The 19,361-nt window shown below is 36.9% G+C and overlaps 1 protein-coding gene across 13 annotated transcripts in view; it reads right to left on the bottom strand.

The window, feature by feature from the left end:
* Positions 1 to 19,361, bottom strand: part of DGKH (diacylglycerol kinase eta) — a 245,556-nt gene that overhangs the window by 98,590 nt on the left and 127,605 nt on the right. The window contains exon 1 of one of the 13 annotated variants that reach the window (XM_072617138.1): positions 1 to 5,099. The exons of 11 other annotated variants lie outside the window; for them this stretch is intronic. In XM_072617138.1, the coding sequence (XP_072473239.1) occupies positions 1 to 190 (190 nt within the window). In that variant the 5' untranslated portion in view covers positions 191 to 5,099. Of the gene's footprint in view, positions 5,100 to 19,361 lie in introns of those variants that run through there. One more of the 13 variants, XM_072617139.1, reaches the window with a different exon arrangement.

Raw genomic sequence — 19,361 nt, 5'->3', positions numbered from 1 at the left:
CTTTTGAAGCCCTTGCCACGATGGTTTGAAGGTTGGAGGAATTCCCAATCCCAATGCCCACTGGGTGGGAGAGATGGAAAAAGGGAGAGAGTCCCAGTTCCCCTGAGTGGTTAGGGGAGATGTATTCTGAGTGTCTTGAGTTGGAATCCGGAATGCATTTTCCCATAGAAACCTCATTACAGAGGGTCATTAGGTTCCACAAAACTGTTGGTACAGTACTAAAGACATCTGCAAATGAGTCTGTTACTTAACGGTTAGTCTCTGGGAAAATGGCTTTTAAGTTCCAAACAACTGACCACAAATAAATAATTTGTTGGTAAGTTAAAGACTAGCTTTTATTCTGTTTTTAGGGCCAGTACGGTAGCACCTTGGTTAACAAATTCCTGGAGAATAAAACTCTTTTTTAACCAAAGTCAGTTTTGCTTTAAAAAAAAAAACCTTAAATTATACGAAGGATATCTACCTATGTACATAGATGTGACAAAAACAATTTGATAAAAAGCCTTTGTTTATCCTATGTGAATACAAGGCAAAATTACGATGTTTTTAAAGTTTGTCTTCTGTTCTTAGTCTCTCCTGCATGTATCCTTTACCCAATCTCAGTGCAGATTCCATCTTTTTCATCTATCCCTCTGGACCTTCTTTCACAACTTCATTCTAAGTAAAACCAGTAGAAATTGAATAATAACTTATTAGTGTTTGCTGACAGATTACATTTGAAGTGAAACTCATTTTCACATAACTCTTTCTCACTCAAATGTTAAACCAAGTCAACACTTACTTATTAAGTACCTACTCTGTGCCATGCACTGGGACAACTAGGCAGCACAATGGATAGGGTGCTAGGCTTGGAGTTAGAAAGACTCATGTTCCTGAGTTCAAATCTGGCCTCAGACATTTACTAGTTCCTGTGCAAGTCACTTAACCCTGTTTGCTTCAGTTTTCTCATCTATAAAATGAGCTGGGAAAAGAAATGCCAAACCACTCCAGTATCTTTGCCAAGAAAACTCCACATGGGGTCACAAAGAGACAGCTGAAAAATAAATGAACAATATTATGTACCAGGCACAAAGCCGAAATGTTAGGGATAAAAAGAAAGGCAGAAAATAGTTCCTACTCTCAAGGAGTGCACAATCTAATGTGAAAAAACCTCAAACAAACAACTAGGTTCAAACAAGTTACATATACACAGGATAAATTGGAGATAATCTCAAGGAAAGCACTTGACTTAAGGAGTAGTGAAAAGGCGTCTTGCAGAAGATGGGGTTTTAGCTGGAACTTGAAGCAAGCCAGGAGAAGGAGATGAAGCAGGGGAGCATTGCAGGAATGGGGGACAGTCAGTGAAAATGCCCAGTCAGGAGATGGATCCTCCTGTTCAAGGAATGACAAGAAGGCTGTTAACACTGTCACAGCAAACTCAGGGATGAGTAAGGTACCACAGGAGGGCTGCCAAGGAGAAGGGAAAAGGTGATGATGGGGTTTGAAAGGCACCAACAGAGAATCCACAGAGTTTATCGAATGCTGTTGTGTTGTGAGCATTGAATGATGCTGGGGATGATGAAAAGGTTTTTTTCTCTTGTTAATGGAATTTCATTTTTGGAGGAGCTAAAGAAGAGAAGGAATGGTTTCCTTAGCTGGCCCCAAGACAATCATAGGATCAGAAACTTAGGGTTTGGGTGAGGGTCCATCTAAAGAGATAACCATAAAACAGGGTCACTCCATTTTTTATTTGTTTCCTGAGAGACTACTTGAGTTCTCTTTCTGGTGGAAAAGTGCCTGTGTGCTTTTTAAGAGGGCCCAGGACCCACTTTAATGTAGCAACAAGCCTGACTGCCTAATGGTGGGTCCTTCTCTGCAGACGTCTTCATTTCAGTAAATACTTAAGAGTATTAAGTGCTGATAATTGGCTAGGCACTGTATGTACTAAGACAGGAAGAGTAAAGAGATAAAGGAAAATCCATGCTCTTCTGAAGAAGCTTAAATATACAGCTTGTGTTCATCACAGGTAAAAGCCCTCTACCTTATGTACACTAACTTTCTTCCCAAACCTACTCCAAGGTCCCATCCCCCACAAAACTTCTTGTGTGCTTACATGTCTAACAATATTTTAATTTATAATTGAGGATTCTTCACCTTGTTACCTCCTTCTTATCTGGTAGCTGGGAACTCATACCTAACCTTCCTAAGAAGGAAGGAAAGAATGCCGTATTTATTGTTTATTAACAGCTTGCTGTGTGTTGGGTGCTGAACTAAGTGTTTAACAAATTCTTTTCATTTAACCCTCACAACAACCCTGGGAAATCAGAGCTATTATTATCCTCATTTTACACTGAGAAAACTGAGTCAGACAGAGGTGAAGTGACTTGTCCACAGTCACATAACTAGTAAGCTTCTGAGGCTAACGCTGAACTCGTGTTCTTGACCCCAAGACCAGGAATCCATACACTGAACCATCTAGGGATATCCGCACCTCTGATGAAGAAGTTTCTGACAAAGAAGCACGTCCCTGAAATATAGTCTCTTTGGTATACTACCATACTTCGAGTGCTACTGGTTTATATTAATTAATTTTATATTTTCAAGGTCTTCTTAGTCTGGTTAGTGTAAGGCATGACAATGATACATAAAACAGGTACAAGACGATCTGGCATGACATATACAAAATTCTGTGTCAAAATGACACTGCACTTGCGGCTTCAAGAGAACAGAAACAAAGGAACTTGGATACGAAACACAAAATAGCTTGAAAAGGGAAGGATTCTGGTTCCACACAGGTGTTCTAAACAGAACATAAAGTCTCTGCAAAATCTAGAGGTTTCTAATATGAAAACAGCAACTGAAATGCATGATTTGTGAAAACAAACAGGGAGGGACTGGCTTTCTTTGGGAATATTAGAGGAAGAGAACAGAATATTTAATTATGGAAATCAGCCAACTAGCACTTATTCAGCCCATTGGAGAACCCCTGATGGACAGACATCTCATCGTCATTTAGGACCTGCAATTCTGAAGCAACACTGAGAATGCTCTTTTTGTATGGTTTTAGTTGTTAGCTTTTTCTTATGTTGAAAAATCTTCTTTCTGGTAGTTTCCATCTGTTGGCCCTAACCTTAGCTCTCCTGGACCAAGCTGAAAAACTCACTTGTGTTGAATAACACAGAGATGACATGGCTTAAGTCTTTGCCTTGGTAACAGGGTCTAGTTAGTCACTAAGGTGCACTAGAAAGAATGGTATCAGTGCTAAAAATTACCTTTGAACTCATTTTCAACATCCTTTAGGATGCTCTGGCAAAGTCAGACTTGAGTTTCTCCTGTGACAGAGAGTTGATTGTCTGCTAAGGCATCACCCCCATTCCATGGTGGAAAAACTATAATTGATATTGGAAGTCAATTCTTATATGAGAAACAAACTGTCCTTCCTTCAACTTCCAGACTTAGGTCCTAGTACTGTTCCCTGGAGTTACATAAACTAAGTGGACTCCATCATCTACATGATGACCTTAAAATATTTGAAGACAGCTACCACATTCCCACAAGTCTTTTCTTCCTCAGTTCCTTTAACTGATCATCAAATGGAATGATTTCAAGTCTCCTCATTACTCTGGGTGATTTTTCTTCTGGACAAACTCCAGTTTGTCAATGCTCCTAAAAGTGTTCGTTGAATTAAATTAAGTTGAGTACCAAGAGGTGGCATTTAAACTGAACCTTGAAGGAAACTAAGGGCCCCAAGGGGTGGAGATCAAAAGAGAGAGTATTCCAGAAGTGCTGGACAGCCTGTGCAAAAGCATGGAAGGAGATAAAATCTTATGAATAGGAAATAGCAAGAAGTTGGGTTTGGGAGAGTAATGTGGAATCAGTCTGGAAAGATATGGGAGGATTGTGAAGAACATTAAATGTCTAAAAGAGGAGTCTACTTATCTTAGAGGAAATAGGTAGTCACTAATGCTTCTTGAGCAGGGGAGTGGCATAGAACTGTGCTTCAAGAATATAAATCTAGAAACTATATGGAGGATGGGACTGGAGAGGGGAGGTGCTGACTGTAGCCAGAACAATTAGGAGACAATTACAATAATCTAGGGGATGGATGATGAATGCGCCACTAGTGAGACTGTGGTATAAATGGAGAATACGTCCCATAAGACTTGTCATTAGCATGTTAGAGTTGTCCCTGAACTCTGCTAAGCTAGGTAGTCCATTACCTAGCTACAACAAGGCAAGGGGGTCCAGGGTCATAGGGCAGGGAGGAGAGAGCACTACTAGTCAGTCCAGGGGCTGGGGTGTGGAGCCAGGTCATTCTGCTTGGCAAATAACCAAGTTCTGCCTAATCCCTGACAAGGCTGCCCTAAAAATATCTAAAGAATATATAATTTTCAGAAGTCTATTTGGAGCCATTTTGGCTCTTGCCCACCGTTCACTGGAAGTGATGGCTAATGGTCCTATTTGGCTATAGGTGATGATCTCTTGAAAGCCTTTCTGTCCTTTTTGCTTTTGGCTGACTGGAATTTTCTTGATTGGTGAGTCACTGAGGTTGAATCACAGCTAGCTGACATATGGCAAGCTTTATGTAAGGAAGACTAGGAGGTCCAACCCTCTTAGTATTACAAAGCAGACCCTCAAAATAAAGAAGGCACATGAATTAGCAGTAAGGTATTGACAATGCTCTTTAAAGTTATACCTGATCGACACATAAGCTAAGGGTTTCTGTATGTTAAACTTTTAATACTATATTTCCTAGGTACAATTTGGTTGTTGTTTAGTTGTTTCATTTGTGTTTGAGTCTTTGTGACTCCATTTGGGGTTTTCTTGGCAAAGATACTGGAGTGGTTTGCCATTTGCTTCTCTAGCTCATTTGACAGATGAAGAAACTGAGGCAAACAGGGTTAAGTGACTCGCACAGGGTCACATAGCTTGTAAATGTTTGAGGCCAGATTTGAACTCAGGAAGATGAGTCATACTGATCCCAAGATTGGCACTGTATTCATTACACCATCTAGCTACTCATCTAGGTACAACATGTATTTGTAAATCCATATGATAGGGAAAACAATGAATAAAGTGAACTTGATGTAAATGATACTTTGATAATTACTTGGAAATGATGAAATTAACTTGGAAATGTAAATGATACTTTGGCAATTATTTGGAAATAACAAGAAAATTTGTAAATATTGAAAATTAAAAAGATTTTAATGATGATGCTCCATAATTATATAATCCATTTTCCCCTCCAAAATAATGCTAATAGATACAGAATCATTTCATCATTAGGTAGAAAAGCCTCCCACCTGATAAGGAACAAATCAATACGTCAATGTCTGGGAGTTACTTAATCTCCCTAACTTCAGAAAAGACTGCACCCGATCATCCCACACGTGACATCTCATGCGCCTTAGAATATCTTTGTAAATTAAGTAGAAAATGAACTTTACTGTTACTTACTATAGATAAGGAAATAGACTGGATATCAGGACAGACCACTGCTGTAATAAGTAAAGGCAACTCCACGGAGAGTTCTAGTTGCAGAAAAGTTCCTGCAGGACTGAGAGGTCTTTAAGTGACGACTGTCACAGAGCCAGGATAAGTCAGGCAGGATTTGAACCCTAACTATCCCAACCAGTTCTCTATCCACTACACCACACTGCCTTTTGAAAGGTGGTGATATGGATATCCAATACAAAGGAGTAGAACCACACATATAGCACCTGGGTCTTCAAATTCTCATGATTCTCTTGTTTTAAGTTAAAAAAAGAAACCACACACTAGATGGATATGCCAATACGTACAGGAATGTGAAGGTATCATCTAACATACAGAAAACTAAACTGGAAATTTAAAACTAACACCTGTTTTACTTTATGGCTCAGAAAGTCCTTTATTTTATTTCATACTCTAAATAAGTTAGTAATATTTATCAGCTGATGAAATAACCTGTTGTGATGGTGGCTAATGATGATGGGCTGGACATCAGATAAGAAGAGGTAATGAAAGGACATATTACAAAGGATGTATCATTAGATTTCTGGTTCCAATTTCCAAAATTATATTCTAGGGCTAAATCACTACAGTTTTTAAAATAAAGCCCATTTACCAATTTTTTTCTATTTTGAGAATGTTGTGATTTTGAAAGTTTTTAAAATATATATATGTGAAAAATAGAAAATAAATTCTGGTATCTGTTTCTGTAGGAATTAACCCCACAGCCTCTCCTGCAACCAGTAGTAATGTTTTTATGGTATTCTACAGATAAAAATTATTTTAAATATAGGATCCTAAGATACCTTTCTTTAAAAAAAAAGTCTTACTCCCATACTTAGTCATCAGCATTTGTTAAGGGCCAGTTGTGCGCTAGGTACCATGCTGAACACTTAGAATACAATTTAAAACAGTCCCTTCTCTCAAAGAGCTCACAATCTAATGGGCGAGACAACATACAAATACCTATGTACAAACAAGGTATTCAGCAGATTATTTGGAGATCCTCTCAAGGGGAAAATATTACAGTTAAGGAGAACCAGAAAAGGCTCACTTCAGAAGGAGGGATTTTAACTGAGACAAGTATTTAAATAGAAAATTCAAACATATTTAGAAAGCATGAGAGAAAAACAAAAATATATTTTGAATACTGGAAAAGATATCAAGTCTTCTAAAGTGGTAGAGGTCATGATGGAATTAATTAATTCATTGATGAAAGAAAAGCATTTATTGTGCTTACTAAGAATCAAACTCTATATGCGAAACTGCAGATGCCAATGCAAAAGCAAAGAAGGTCCTTGTCTTCGAAAGACCTTCCATTCTAAAAGATGGAAATGCACCCAAAGGGGTGGTAGCCAGGGAGGGGCACTTTGGTCTGGAGAGAGGTATGGTGAGTAGAAGTCATCCAAATCACAATACAGTGAGAGTAAGGACATGCCATTAACACTCAATGTTTATTGGAGTAGACACTTTACTTCTCACCTCTCCTACGCACCTTTTCATTAGGAAGAAGAAAGCTGATATTCAGCTGCTACACCCTGTCACAGTCTTAAATATACCCACATTATATACCTGCAAACAGAAAAAGTGCATTTGAATTCCTATTGAGGTCATGCTTTCAAGGCTATCTCTTAGTTGCAGGATACTTAGGTTTCTGCTGAGAAGGAACTACTTTTTCAAAGATTTGAAAGGGGGAGACCATGAGGGAATCTAGGGGAGGCTCACAGAGACGTAGAAAGCTCTGCTGTCCTCTACTCCATTCTAGGAATCTAAACTAAGTTTGCTCCTAGCTTGAAGACTTGCCTTCAAGATCTCCTTGGACATCCTAGCACAGAGCCCGTACTTAATAAATGTTGATGACTAAATAAGGGAATAAGACTTAAAAAAAAGATCTTAGGATCCTATTTTAAAAATAATTTTATCTGTAAAATATGATGAAAATATTATTATTGGTTGCACCAGAGACTGTGGGGCTAATTCCCACAGAAACAGATATCAGAATTTACATTCTGTTCACCACATATGTATTTTAAAAATGTCCAAAATCACAATAAGCTCAAAACAGAATAGGCATGGGGACTCTGAGGTTAGCAGGCACCATGCCTACAAATCACATACTGTGTATGACGACAGTGTACAATAAGCCAAGAGAGGCACGGAACTGTCCTTCCACAGGACAACTGGCATGCTGGGGTTCAACAAAGGGAGAACTAAAAGTCACCTTGATTTAAGGCAGAATACATTCTCTGAGGCTTTTGTAGTCCCACAAATCTAAATATAATTATAATTATATTATCTTAATATTACAATGAGATGGGTGAGTCATTTAGCAAGTCTTCATGAAATTTCCAGTTTACTCTATAATCATACTCTAATCTTCCATATTATAATCAACTAATATTTATGGCAGAAAGTACCTTTTCTTAAAAATAATCCAATAATGACTCTAACCATGATTAAAAATAAGATTCCTTCAGGTAATTTATTGCTAATAGAAAATAAAATAAAGAAATTCAGCATATAATAACACTGCTTGGGGGATGTCTCATTTCTAAGTAACATTTGTAATACAATATGTACGTAAGTAAATGCAAAATAAATGTAAAGTAATAGGATTCTAACCTACCTTCCCAGGCTGATTTTACATTACTCGTGCCTACTACATGTGCTATTCACCTGTCCTGTATGTTGCTTCCCATACCTAATATTTCATCTCCACCTCTGGGCTACTGCATAGGCTGTTTCCAGAGCTTGGAAAATACTCCCTCATCACCTGTGTCTCTTAAATTCAGCACTACTTTCTGCAAGTTTTTCCACATTCATTAACTTATTAATGCTCTCTTATGCTCCCAGAAATTACTTGGTATATACTTTGCATAGACTTGCCCTTTGACTTATTTGTCACCAGCTGCACTGCTTTTGGACTCACTCCATCATCCTCCTGCACCAGCTCCCTTCCCTCCATCCCTAGTTCTTCAGCTTCTATTCTTATGTTATTTTCTCCCATTAGATCACAGGCTTACATGATGGCAGGGAGTATCTCAGTCTTTATGTTTATTTGGATCCCTAGTGCTTAACACGATACCAGGTACACAGTAAGTACCTAATAAATGTTTATACCACTACCAGCCCTACACTCCAATGAGATCAAAGACAGACAAAGAAAGGTCTTATATGAACAAAAATATAGTCATTCTTTTAGGGTGTCAAGGAATTGGAAACTAAGGGATGCCATCAATTGTGGAAATGGCTGAATAAATTAGGCTATAAGAAACTATAAAAGGGAAAGTTTCAGAGAAACCTAGGAAGACTTATATGAACTGATACAAAGTAAAATGAACAGAACCAAGAAAATAATTTATACAATTACAATGTTTCAGTAACAAACAATTCTAAAAGACACCAGAACTCTGATCAACGTAATAATCAGCCATGATTCCAGAGAAACAATGAGAAACTATGCCACCCACTTCCTGACAGAGAGGTGATGAGCTAAATATGTGAATAGAATATACAATTTTAGACATCAGCAACAAAGGAACTTATTTTCCTTGACTTTACATATTTGTCACAGAGGCTCTTTTTTTCTCTTCCCCCCCTCCCCCAATTTGGAAGGAGGAGAAGAGGAAAAAAAATAAATGCTTGCTAATTGAAAAAAAATTAAATAAAGATCAGCAGTAGCTTAAAGATTTTTTAAAAAATAGGCCTGGGGTATTTATCCTGAAGAAGAGAATGGAGATTGAATATTCTTTGCACAATCTCAGGGGGTACAACTGAGAAAAAGCTGAGGATGGGGGCAGAAGATACAGTGCAGAAGGAGACAGATTCAATTTTACTGTTGGAGACTTTTTATAACAATTCTAGCTATCCTAAAATGGAATAAATAAGCTTCCTGAGAAAGTCACAAATATCCAAATACTGTGGTTATTCAAGTAGAAGCTTGTCAGGGATACTGGAGAGGAATTTCCTATTCAAGTGTAATTTGAGAGAGATGACCTCTATGATCCCTTCCAATTCGAAGAGTCTTTGATTCTATAACTACAAAATTGTTATTCTCACTACACAAGAAACTGTAAGGCTAAAGGAGATTATAACTAAATAGAAGAGTGGACCACAGGTTTCTTGGAGAAGCAAATAAACGAGCCTAGAGGGGTGGTTTTGTTGTGCATCCAAAAGCAATAAGAAACATCATTTCTCAAGGTACTTGGCTATCTTATTTTGCAGTGTCCACAATGGAAATTTGTAAAAAGACTATCATAAAGATAATTGAAAGTCATATGCCATTATTTCTACTAAAGAGGATAAAGTTAGAGAAATTCCTCTGAATTAAATCAACATCTTGATTCCTTGTTGACTTTGGCACAAAGCTGGGCATAGAAAGGATATGAAAAATACCCTGGGAAATATACCAAAAAAGAAAATGGTTTAACAGACTACATAGAAACTACACCTATATATTACACAAGCTATTTTTTCAAAAAGAACATTGGGGGGAATTGGACAGGCTTGGCACCACATAACATCACAAAATGTCCAACAGATTATATATGAACAGGCTATGATTGTTTTCACCAAGGTTATAATTTCAAAATCAAGTAGCTATGTCCAGACAGTTCATTGACTTCTTAGTACAAAGATCAAAATCAGCATCAAACAAAACGAAAGAATAAAGTTGGAAGCATGACATGGCATATAAATGTAAAGCAGCTTTGACCTGACCTATTTAAAAAGCTACCTATATTTTTTAAGGGAAATGTGTAGAAGAGAAGACATTGACACAGATCATTACTGGTCCCTAAGTAAGGAAGTTTAACCAGTCAGCTGTTCTAAGGAGTATGCCAAAAGGGCTGAGAAACAACCATTAGCACACATTTTATCTCCTTGTCAAGTGGAATGATGGAAACCAGGGAAAACATTAATTTAGAATATAAATTTTCAAAGAAGGATGATGGGAAATTATTAATAATGTTAGCTCATAAGAACAAGATGAGGGAAAAACAAGATTATAAGAAGCTCAGTGAAATGGATATTAATAACATAACAATAATAACATTTTATACAGTGCTTTAAAGTTCACAAAGTGCTTTACACATGTTATGTCATTTGATCCTCATAACAACCCTTTGTAGTAGGTGTTATTATTATACCTATTTTACAGCTGAGGGAATTGAATGATCTTCCATAGGTCATACAGTTAATATGAGAGTGAAGAGTCAAACCTAAGTCTTCCTCATTCCAAGCCCAGTTTTTTTTCTAATACACCACAGTACCTAAATTGAAAGAAAGGTGGGAAATGATTTGAAATCAGGAGACCCAGGCTTGAATCTCCTCTTAGAGTTCATCTTAATATCTACACTGGAAAAATCCCAAAGGATACAGAATTCTTGTTGTCCATATAATGACATGCAGTTGAATGGATAGTTCATAGAGCTAGTCCATGAGAATATACCTGGACATACTCTACAGATGGACAACAAATCAGAAACCAAAATTGAATAGGAAGAAGAAAACAAGCTGAACTGTACCTGAGAAACTACTTCATGACTATTAATGAACTCAATTATCTTCATGAAACAAAAACAAAAAGTCAGAGAAGAATTAGCGTTGTGGGTCACCCAAAAGAAAATGGAGAATATATGGCAGACATACATAAGCTGTGGCACAGAAATAGTGAGGCATTTCACACAGGAAGTATAAAAGATATCATGAAAGAGATGTATCACCTGAAAAAAAAATATGGAATCTTCATATGTTCCATCGGTATCAATGTAATGTCAGCAGATAGGATGAACTTCAATTCACTGACGACACTCTATGGAAGATGTACATTTTCACTAGGTAAAGAGATATCCATGACTTCCAACATACACTCTTGGATGGGTACCCATGTCAGGAAGATCACAGAGCCAAAAAAATATCAAGAAAGTTGACTAGACTATGTTGGTAATGAAAAATAACTTTTTCAGTAGCTCAAGCAGAAGACTCTCTGCTAATAAGGTGATTTTCAAAGGCTTTGAAGTTATAAAAGATCTTGGATCATCTAATCTAACCAACATATAAAATCATAAATTCTCAAGAATTACAAAAATTTTACGTAATTTAGTGTATTCCCTACCTATTTTATAGCTGAGCTCTAGGGGTATTAAGTGATTTGTCCTATGTTGCACAGCTAATTAAGAGCATGACTTCCAGTCCCATATTCTTCCAATCATTAAAAATCTGGGAACAAAATATTCATAACGCATAGTTATATAGACTTTGGTATATCCTTAAAAATTATACTGGTTATGCTGTATATGGAAATTCATGTTCTCTTTTAATATTAATCACAATAAAAAGGATCACAATGAACTGATCATTTATTTATGTAGATTGTCACATAGCCTTCCATTGTAATTGAGCCATACGCAAGCAGTAGTTAATGGAAACTTCAAGAATATTACCATTACAGTTAATATTTTCAGATTGTACCAGATAGATTGAACAAATGCATTAGCAATCTTCCTTTGGCACAGACTCTTTTGGTTTAATAACAGTAAATTGTCGTGCATAGGATACAACTGGCACTTTCAAAGGAAAGAAATTTTTTGTGTGTGTTGATCACCACAAAGTTGAAATATATTCCAAAAACAATTTTCCATTACACTTGGATAACAAGTGAGAGGCTGGGAAATAGATGAAATTCCTGAAGAGCCCAAAATAATCTGTGAAAATGATACCATGTATATTACTTTTAAGTTCCTAAATAGAATGTTTACATTCCTAGAATATCCCAAAAGATCTTCTAGTAAGTATATGAGGCAAATGTGAAGAACTATACAAATTAACATGGATTTGAGCATTATAGGCATAGATTAAGACACCAAGGGATATAAAATTAACAAAGCAAACCTAATAATTAGGCATAGAAGAAAATAAAAAGAAAGAAGAAACCAGGAAGTGTAACTTGCTTTCCCACCATGCTAGAAGACAAAAGGAGAAAGACTGATCAGATAGAAAATAAGAAATTCAATATCTATGTAATTTCCACAATAGTTCTGCAGATTAAAAAAAATCTCATCTAGAAAAGTCATTGCCAAGGTTTTGTATCTTTCATATAAACATCATACCACGCCTTGTGTTACTTTGACTGTATACGTGCTTTATTTCCCATAACAGATTATAAATCCTGGGAGGGAAAGGATCATATTTCATTCATTCATTCAGCCAACAAGCATTCATTAAGAATGGACTTTGCACTAAGGAAAATACAAAGGTTGAGATAAGACAAGGTTCCAGCTCTCACAGAGTTTATAAGAAGGAGATGATATACAATATCACATTTTAAAAGTATATTATAAAGTACCAAAATTAAGATGCTATGTGAATTCTAGTAGAAAAAGTCCTTACAAAGTGGTTGGGTCGGGGAAAGAAAGCTTCATAAAAGAAGAGGCATTTAGACTGGCTTTAATGAGCAAGTAGAAATGCAGGAAATGAAGAAGGAGAGGAAGGGCATTCTAAATCTTGGAAAGAGAGAACAAAAGCATGGATGTGACACGGTGCATGGCATGCTCACAGAAAAAGAGTGGACCAGGCTGGTCAAGGAAGAGTATATGGAAGATAACGAGAAGAAATACAGTCAGAGTAATAGCATAAGACAGACTGTGGAGAACCTGTGCCAGGCAAAGGTGTGTGCACTCTACCTTGCAGGTAACAGGGAGTCACAGAAAACTTTTGACAGAACCAGGTGTATACATCAAAAAAGATTATTGTGGCAGCAGTACAAAGAACTCACCAGCTCTAAATTCTACAATCCAATGCAGGATGATGCTAAAGACAAAAATAATGCAATCAGGATGTCGGTGATAGGTACAGGAGAAAGACAGCAGATCTAAGAGAGAGATGATACACTTAATTTTGAAGATAAGAATGTGAAGCAGAAATGGGGCATCTAGGGAGAGACGCTATCATTTTCTTCCCCAGGAGCTAAAACAGGGACACAGTGAGTGTTCAACAAATGGTTGTTTGAAAAAGAAATACATGCAGTGTTAGACATTATTACAATTCAGTCTTCAGAATCAGACATATGTTTTGCTACATTCAAACTAGGTGCTTTGAAATCCCTGCCCTCAAAGGGCAAACCACTGTTAATTGGACAACTTTGTTTCCACAATTTAAGTAATTATGTGATATTTTAAACTTTTAAAACATCATTTGTAAAAATGACTTATTTGTTTAATGATCTTACTAGAAAAGAACAAAACTGAACTGTGAGGATTCATAATCCAATAAACACTTTAATCTCTAAGTTAAAAATTGTAAGAGGGAGCAACGAGATCTCTCTCCTTTTTGAGTGCCAAGAGCAACAATGTGTTTGTCAACACATACTGTGTTTTGCATTGTTCTCTGTTTTTTCACGTGCATACTTTATCTTATTCCTAAATTAAGTTGGTTAAGGACACTAATTAGCGAAGTATAAAGCTCAGGTTCTAGGCACTGGATTAGCTGGGTTCAAATCTTTCCTCTGATACTCTGATACGTGTTAGATGGTATGGCAATCTGTAAGTTGCTTCATCTCTCGGTGCCAAATTGAGGGGCTCTAAATGTCAACCCTCAGTCCCTTCACCTGTGAGACTATGACTGCCAATCAGCATAGGTACAAAGGGTTTCCATAGTGGGAATTCCACACAAAGATGAAGTTTTAGGTCTGGATTATTTTTAAAGGGTATCAATACTATATCAAATGCTTCTTTTGTAGGATCCTACAATGCTAAGTTCATCATAGGCACTAGGTATGTAGTAGCTACTTGGTACTTTTGACGCCTCGAACTGGGATACTAAAATTTAGGATCAATTTTTGTCAGAGAACAAGTGGAAAAATATAAGAAAGAAAAATCTGAAATTTTTCCCAATATTTTCCCAAAATGGCATATAAGTGACCTCACAAAAATGCATTTTCATAAACAAATTTAATGGACTTAAAAAAAATCCAATACAATCTAGTAAAAAATTTAATCAGTAAATAGGCAGGGTAAGTGAAATTATATGTAATTATACTCTATATGTATTTGTCCTATTTTCCATGGCAGCATTAACTAAAGTAGAAAGATACCTAAACTTCAATACTGCCAAGAAGACTTGGTGAGGCAGGTGAAATCAGAAAGCAAACAATGGGAGCATTAGTTCTATACAATTTCTTAGTTCATGGTCTTTGGGAAAGAAGACTTTGACATCAATAAAAATATCTCATATTTCATAAATTATGAGTTCCCCTATTCTACATATCAAAACTCCCTTAATATTATCCCTTATTCTTACCTCTTCTCCTCTATTCTCTGATGAAAAAGTGACTCCTCCAAGGCCAATCCTTGTACTTGTAACCTTGATCTTATTCTCTTTTGTTTCCTCCAGAGATTGTCTCTAAATCATTACCCCACCCCACAAATACACTAATCTTTATTCTGTTTATTGGCTCATTCTCTGCTATCTACAAATATATCTCCCCAACCCTCAGACACAAAACAAAAACCTTCATTTGGCCCCAGAATCCCCCAAAGCTAGGGTTATAATATCTTTCTTCTTTACACAATCAAACCCCATCTATGCCCATTTCCTCCACTTCTCTCACTCTCTTCTCAGCCCTTGCAATCTGGATTCTGACTTCACCTCTCTACTGAAACTTCTCTCTCCAAAGTTACCAATGATCTTTTAATTGACAAAAGTAAAGGCTGTTTCTTAATGCTCATCCTTTTTTGCTATTTTTTTAACCTTTAAGACAAAAGGATTTATACAAACACAGATTTACACAAACACAGGGGAGCCAATGAAGAGAAGAATGCTTTAAAAAGCAGAATTAGCCAAATGGAAAAGGAATTTCAAAAGTTCACGGAAGAAAATAGTTTTTTTTTTTTTTAAAAATCACAATGGAGCAGATGGAAGCTAATGACTTTATGAGAAACCAAGAAATTACAAAACAAAACCAAAAGAATGAAAAAATAGAAGACAATATGAAATATCTCATTGGAAAAACAACTGACCTGGAAAATAGATCCAGGAGAGACAATTTTAAAATTATGGGACTATCTGAAAGCTATGATTGAAAAAAAAAACCTAGATATTATCTTTCATGAAATTATCAAGGAAAACTGCCCTGATATTCTAGAACCAGAGGCAAAATAAATACTGAAAGAATCAACAGATCACCTCCTGAAAGAGATCAGAAAAGAGAAACTCTTAGGAATATTATAGCCAAATTCCAGAGTTCCCAGGTCAAGGAAAAACTATTACAAGCAGCCAGAAAGAAACAATTCAAGAACTGTGGAAATACAATCAGGATAACACAGGATCTGGCAGCTTCTACATTAAAGGATCAAAGGGCTTGGAATATGATATTCCAGAAGTCAAAGGAACCAGGACTAAAACCAAGAATCACCTACCCAGCAAAACTGAGTATAATACTTCAGGGGGAAAAATGGTCATTCAATGAAATAGAGGACTTTGAAGTATTCTTGATGAAAAGACCAGAACTGAATAGAAAATTTGACTTTCAAACATAGGAATCAAGAGAAGCATGAAAAGGTAAACAGGAAAGAAAATCATAAAGGGTTTTCTAAAGTTGAACTGTTTACATTCCTACACAGAAAGACAATATTTGTAACTCTTGAGACTTTTCTCAGTATTGGGGTAGTTGGAGGGATTACACACACACACACACACACACACACACACACAGAGAGAGAGAGAGAGCACAGAGTGAGTTGAATAAAAAGGGATGATAACTAAAAAAATAAAATGGAGGGGTAAGAGAGGACTGTATTGGGAGGAGAAAGGGAGAAATGGAAACGGGGCAAATTGTCACTCAGAAAGGAGGCAAGAAAAAGCTTTTTCAGTGGAGGAGAAAAGGGAGGAGGTGAAAGGAAAAAGAAGCTTACTCTCTTCAAATTTGGCTTAAGGAGGAAATGACATTTTGGTATGAAAGTATATCTTGCACTACAGAAGGGTAGGGGAGGAGGGAACAAGTGGGATGAGGGAATGATAGAAGGGAAGGCAAATGGGAAAAGGGAGTAATCAGAAGTAAACATTTTTGGGGAGAGACAAGGTCAAAAGAGAGAATAGAATAAATGGGGAGCAGGATAGGATGGAGGGAAATATAGTCTTACACAACATGACTATTATGGAAGTCTTTAGCAAAACTACACATATATAGCCTATATTGAATTGCTTGACTTCTCAGTGGAGATGGGTGGGGAGGAAGGAAGGGAGAGAAGTTGGAATTCCAAGTATTAGGAATGAATGTTGAGAACTGTTTTTGCATACAACTGGGAAATAAGAAATACAGGTAATGGGGTACAGAAATCTATCTAGCCCTACAAGAAAAGACAGAAGATGGGGATAAGGGAAGGGAGAGGTGTGATAGAAGGGAGGGCAGACTGGAGGAAGTGGTAATCAGAATGTACAATGTCTTGGAGTGGGGGGAAGGGAGAGATCGGGAGAAAATTTGGAACTCAAAATCTTGTGGAAATGAATGCTGAAAACTAAAACTAAATAAACAAATAAAGTGCATTAATATGTCTTAAAAAAAAAGAAAACAAACAAAAAAATCCAACAAAGTAAGGAAGGGTGATAAGAGTGGGTTATAATAAGGTTCACCTACCCAAACTTATCTCCCCCACCAGCCTGCTACAGTCCCAGAAATTCCCAGCATTAGTCATCCCTTATGGAGGCAGTATGGTATATGAACATGAGAAAAATACTAAACTTCAAGTTGGAAAAACCTGAATTTGAACCTTGGTTCTAGCTCAGTAGATAAAGCACCAGGTCTGAAGTCAGAAAGACTCATCTTCTTGAGTTCAAATCTGGCCTCAGACACTAGCTATGTGATCTTGGGGAAGTCACTTTATCCTGTTTGCCTCAGTTTCCACATCTGTAGAATGAAATGGCAAACCACTCCAGTATCTTTGCCAAGAAAACCCCAAATGGGGTCACAGAGAGTTGGATGCAACTGAATAATAACAGTGTAACTTTAGGCAAAATTTTTTAACTTCTCACTTGTCTTACCTATAAAGTGAAGGGCCTGGACCAGATGATCTTTAAAGTTCTTTCAAATACTTTAAATGTAGCTACTTAGTCATCTAACAGGGACTTGAGGGAAGGGGTAGATGATATTCTTTTGGGGAAGGAAAGGGAGGTTATTTATGTGATCTTGGGCAAGTTACTTAAGCTCTCATTATCTATAAAAAGAGGGGAGGGGCTGGGCTAGCTGGTCTCTAAGGTTCCTTCCAAGCTTCAAATCCATGGTTCGTGTAATGCAGTTTTAAATTTAGTCAAATATATTGATTGACCTAGTGGTTGCTCCATAAATACCATCCTCCTCCCTTTTTCTATTCTTCCTCCCCTTCTATATGATTTGGATAGTTGGTATCTCATCAAAATAAAGTAACAGGGCTACCAAAAGTAAGGCAATAAGAAATGCAGTAAGAGCAATCACCATTCATCCTTTCCTTACTCCACTGTAGCAAAATGTACAGGAAGAATTTGTTTTTGTCTTGTATCCCCAATGCCTAGCATAGTGCCTAACGCACACCATGTTTAACACCATGTTTAGTGAGTGTTCACTGAATAAGTGTGTGTTGAATGAATTATTAGTACCCTTCACTGTTTTCTTAATCCAAGAATGGACAAACCATGCCCTTGAGGAAGAACAGTGATGATTACTAAATGTTCACAAGTTGTCCCTGGAGCAACATGTCCTAGATTTTTGTCAAAATTAAAGACAAACTTGCCAGGCTGAAGTCTGCTGATGATGAGATCATAAATTTGGAAAGAGAAGGGGTCCATCCAGTCCAACTCTCTCATTTTGTAAATTAAAAAACTGACTCCAGGAGTGGGAAAATATCTTAACCTTCACAACCAACTTTCTAGGCTTATTTCACAGGCCCCTTCATGGACTTTTAACTATGGTAAAATTGGCCTGCTTTCTATTCCCTGTACTTAATTTTCCTTACCCCACCTAGAAGCCTTTGTACAGGCTGCCCTTCATGCCTGGAACACACTCTGTCCTTACTTCCATCTCTTAGAATGTGTAATTTCCTTTTAGGCTAAGGAGGAGAAACATAAACTAATCTCCCTAACTGATTAGTATTCCTTCCATCCTCAATCAATCATGTGCCCACTGATCTGCTTAGATGTGGTATCCTCCCAGGAGAATGTAAGCTCCTTCAGTGCAGGCACTGTTTTCTCTTTTGCTAGGCAAAGCACTTAGCACATTGCCTGTTAGATTGAATTGAATTCTTGCCACAACATTTGGAATATGAATCAAACATACACGGTTCTATGGGCTTTGGTTAACTCAAATCCTAACAATAAGGTGAGTATCAAGGCTTTCAGTGGTTTCTATGGCCGATGATTTTTCTCCTCCCAGAATACTACAAACCATATTCGAGCAAAACTGAATATATGAAGATTCTCTTGCTGGCACCCCTTCTCCCATCAGACTTCTTTACCATGATGCTATTGGATTGCTAGAAAAAGTGTTCACTAAACACTGGACTGCCTTTCAAGACCTAATCAGTGAATGACACGTGGTAGCAAACAACCCAATCTCATAGTCAACGTAATAAATTACTATAACTCTAGAAAGGTCAGAGCTATATAAAGGAATGGAAATTATAGAAAACTACATATGAAATAACTAGATGATCTTATTATTATTATTATTTATGTAATTAGATACTCCAATTAAGGACAATGCTAATTGTGTATGTCTAGATTTCAACATGGATTTGAATATGACAGAATTAGATAATAAAGCACATGTTTAACCCAAACTAATATATTCTTTGTCTAATGCTTGGGTAATTTTATATTTATTCAATTTCAAAAGAACATAACAAAAATTTTTCAAGAGGCTA

Source organism: Notamacropus eugenii, chromosome 6, assembly GCF_028372415.1.
Source record: "Notamacropus eugenii isolate mMacEug1 chromosome 6, mMacEug1.pri_v2, whole genome shotgun sequence".
NCBI lineage: Eukaryota > Metazoa > Chordata > Mammalia > Diprotodontia > Macropodidae > Notamacropus > Notamacropus eugenii.
This window is presented reverse-complemented; position numbering and strand designations above follow the sequence as displayed.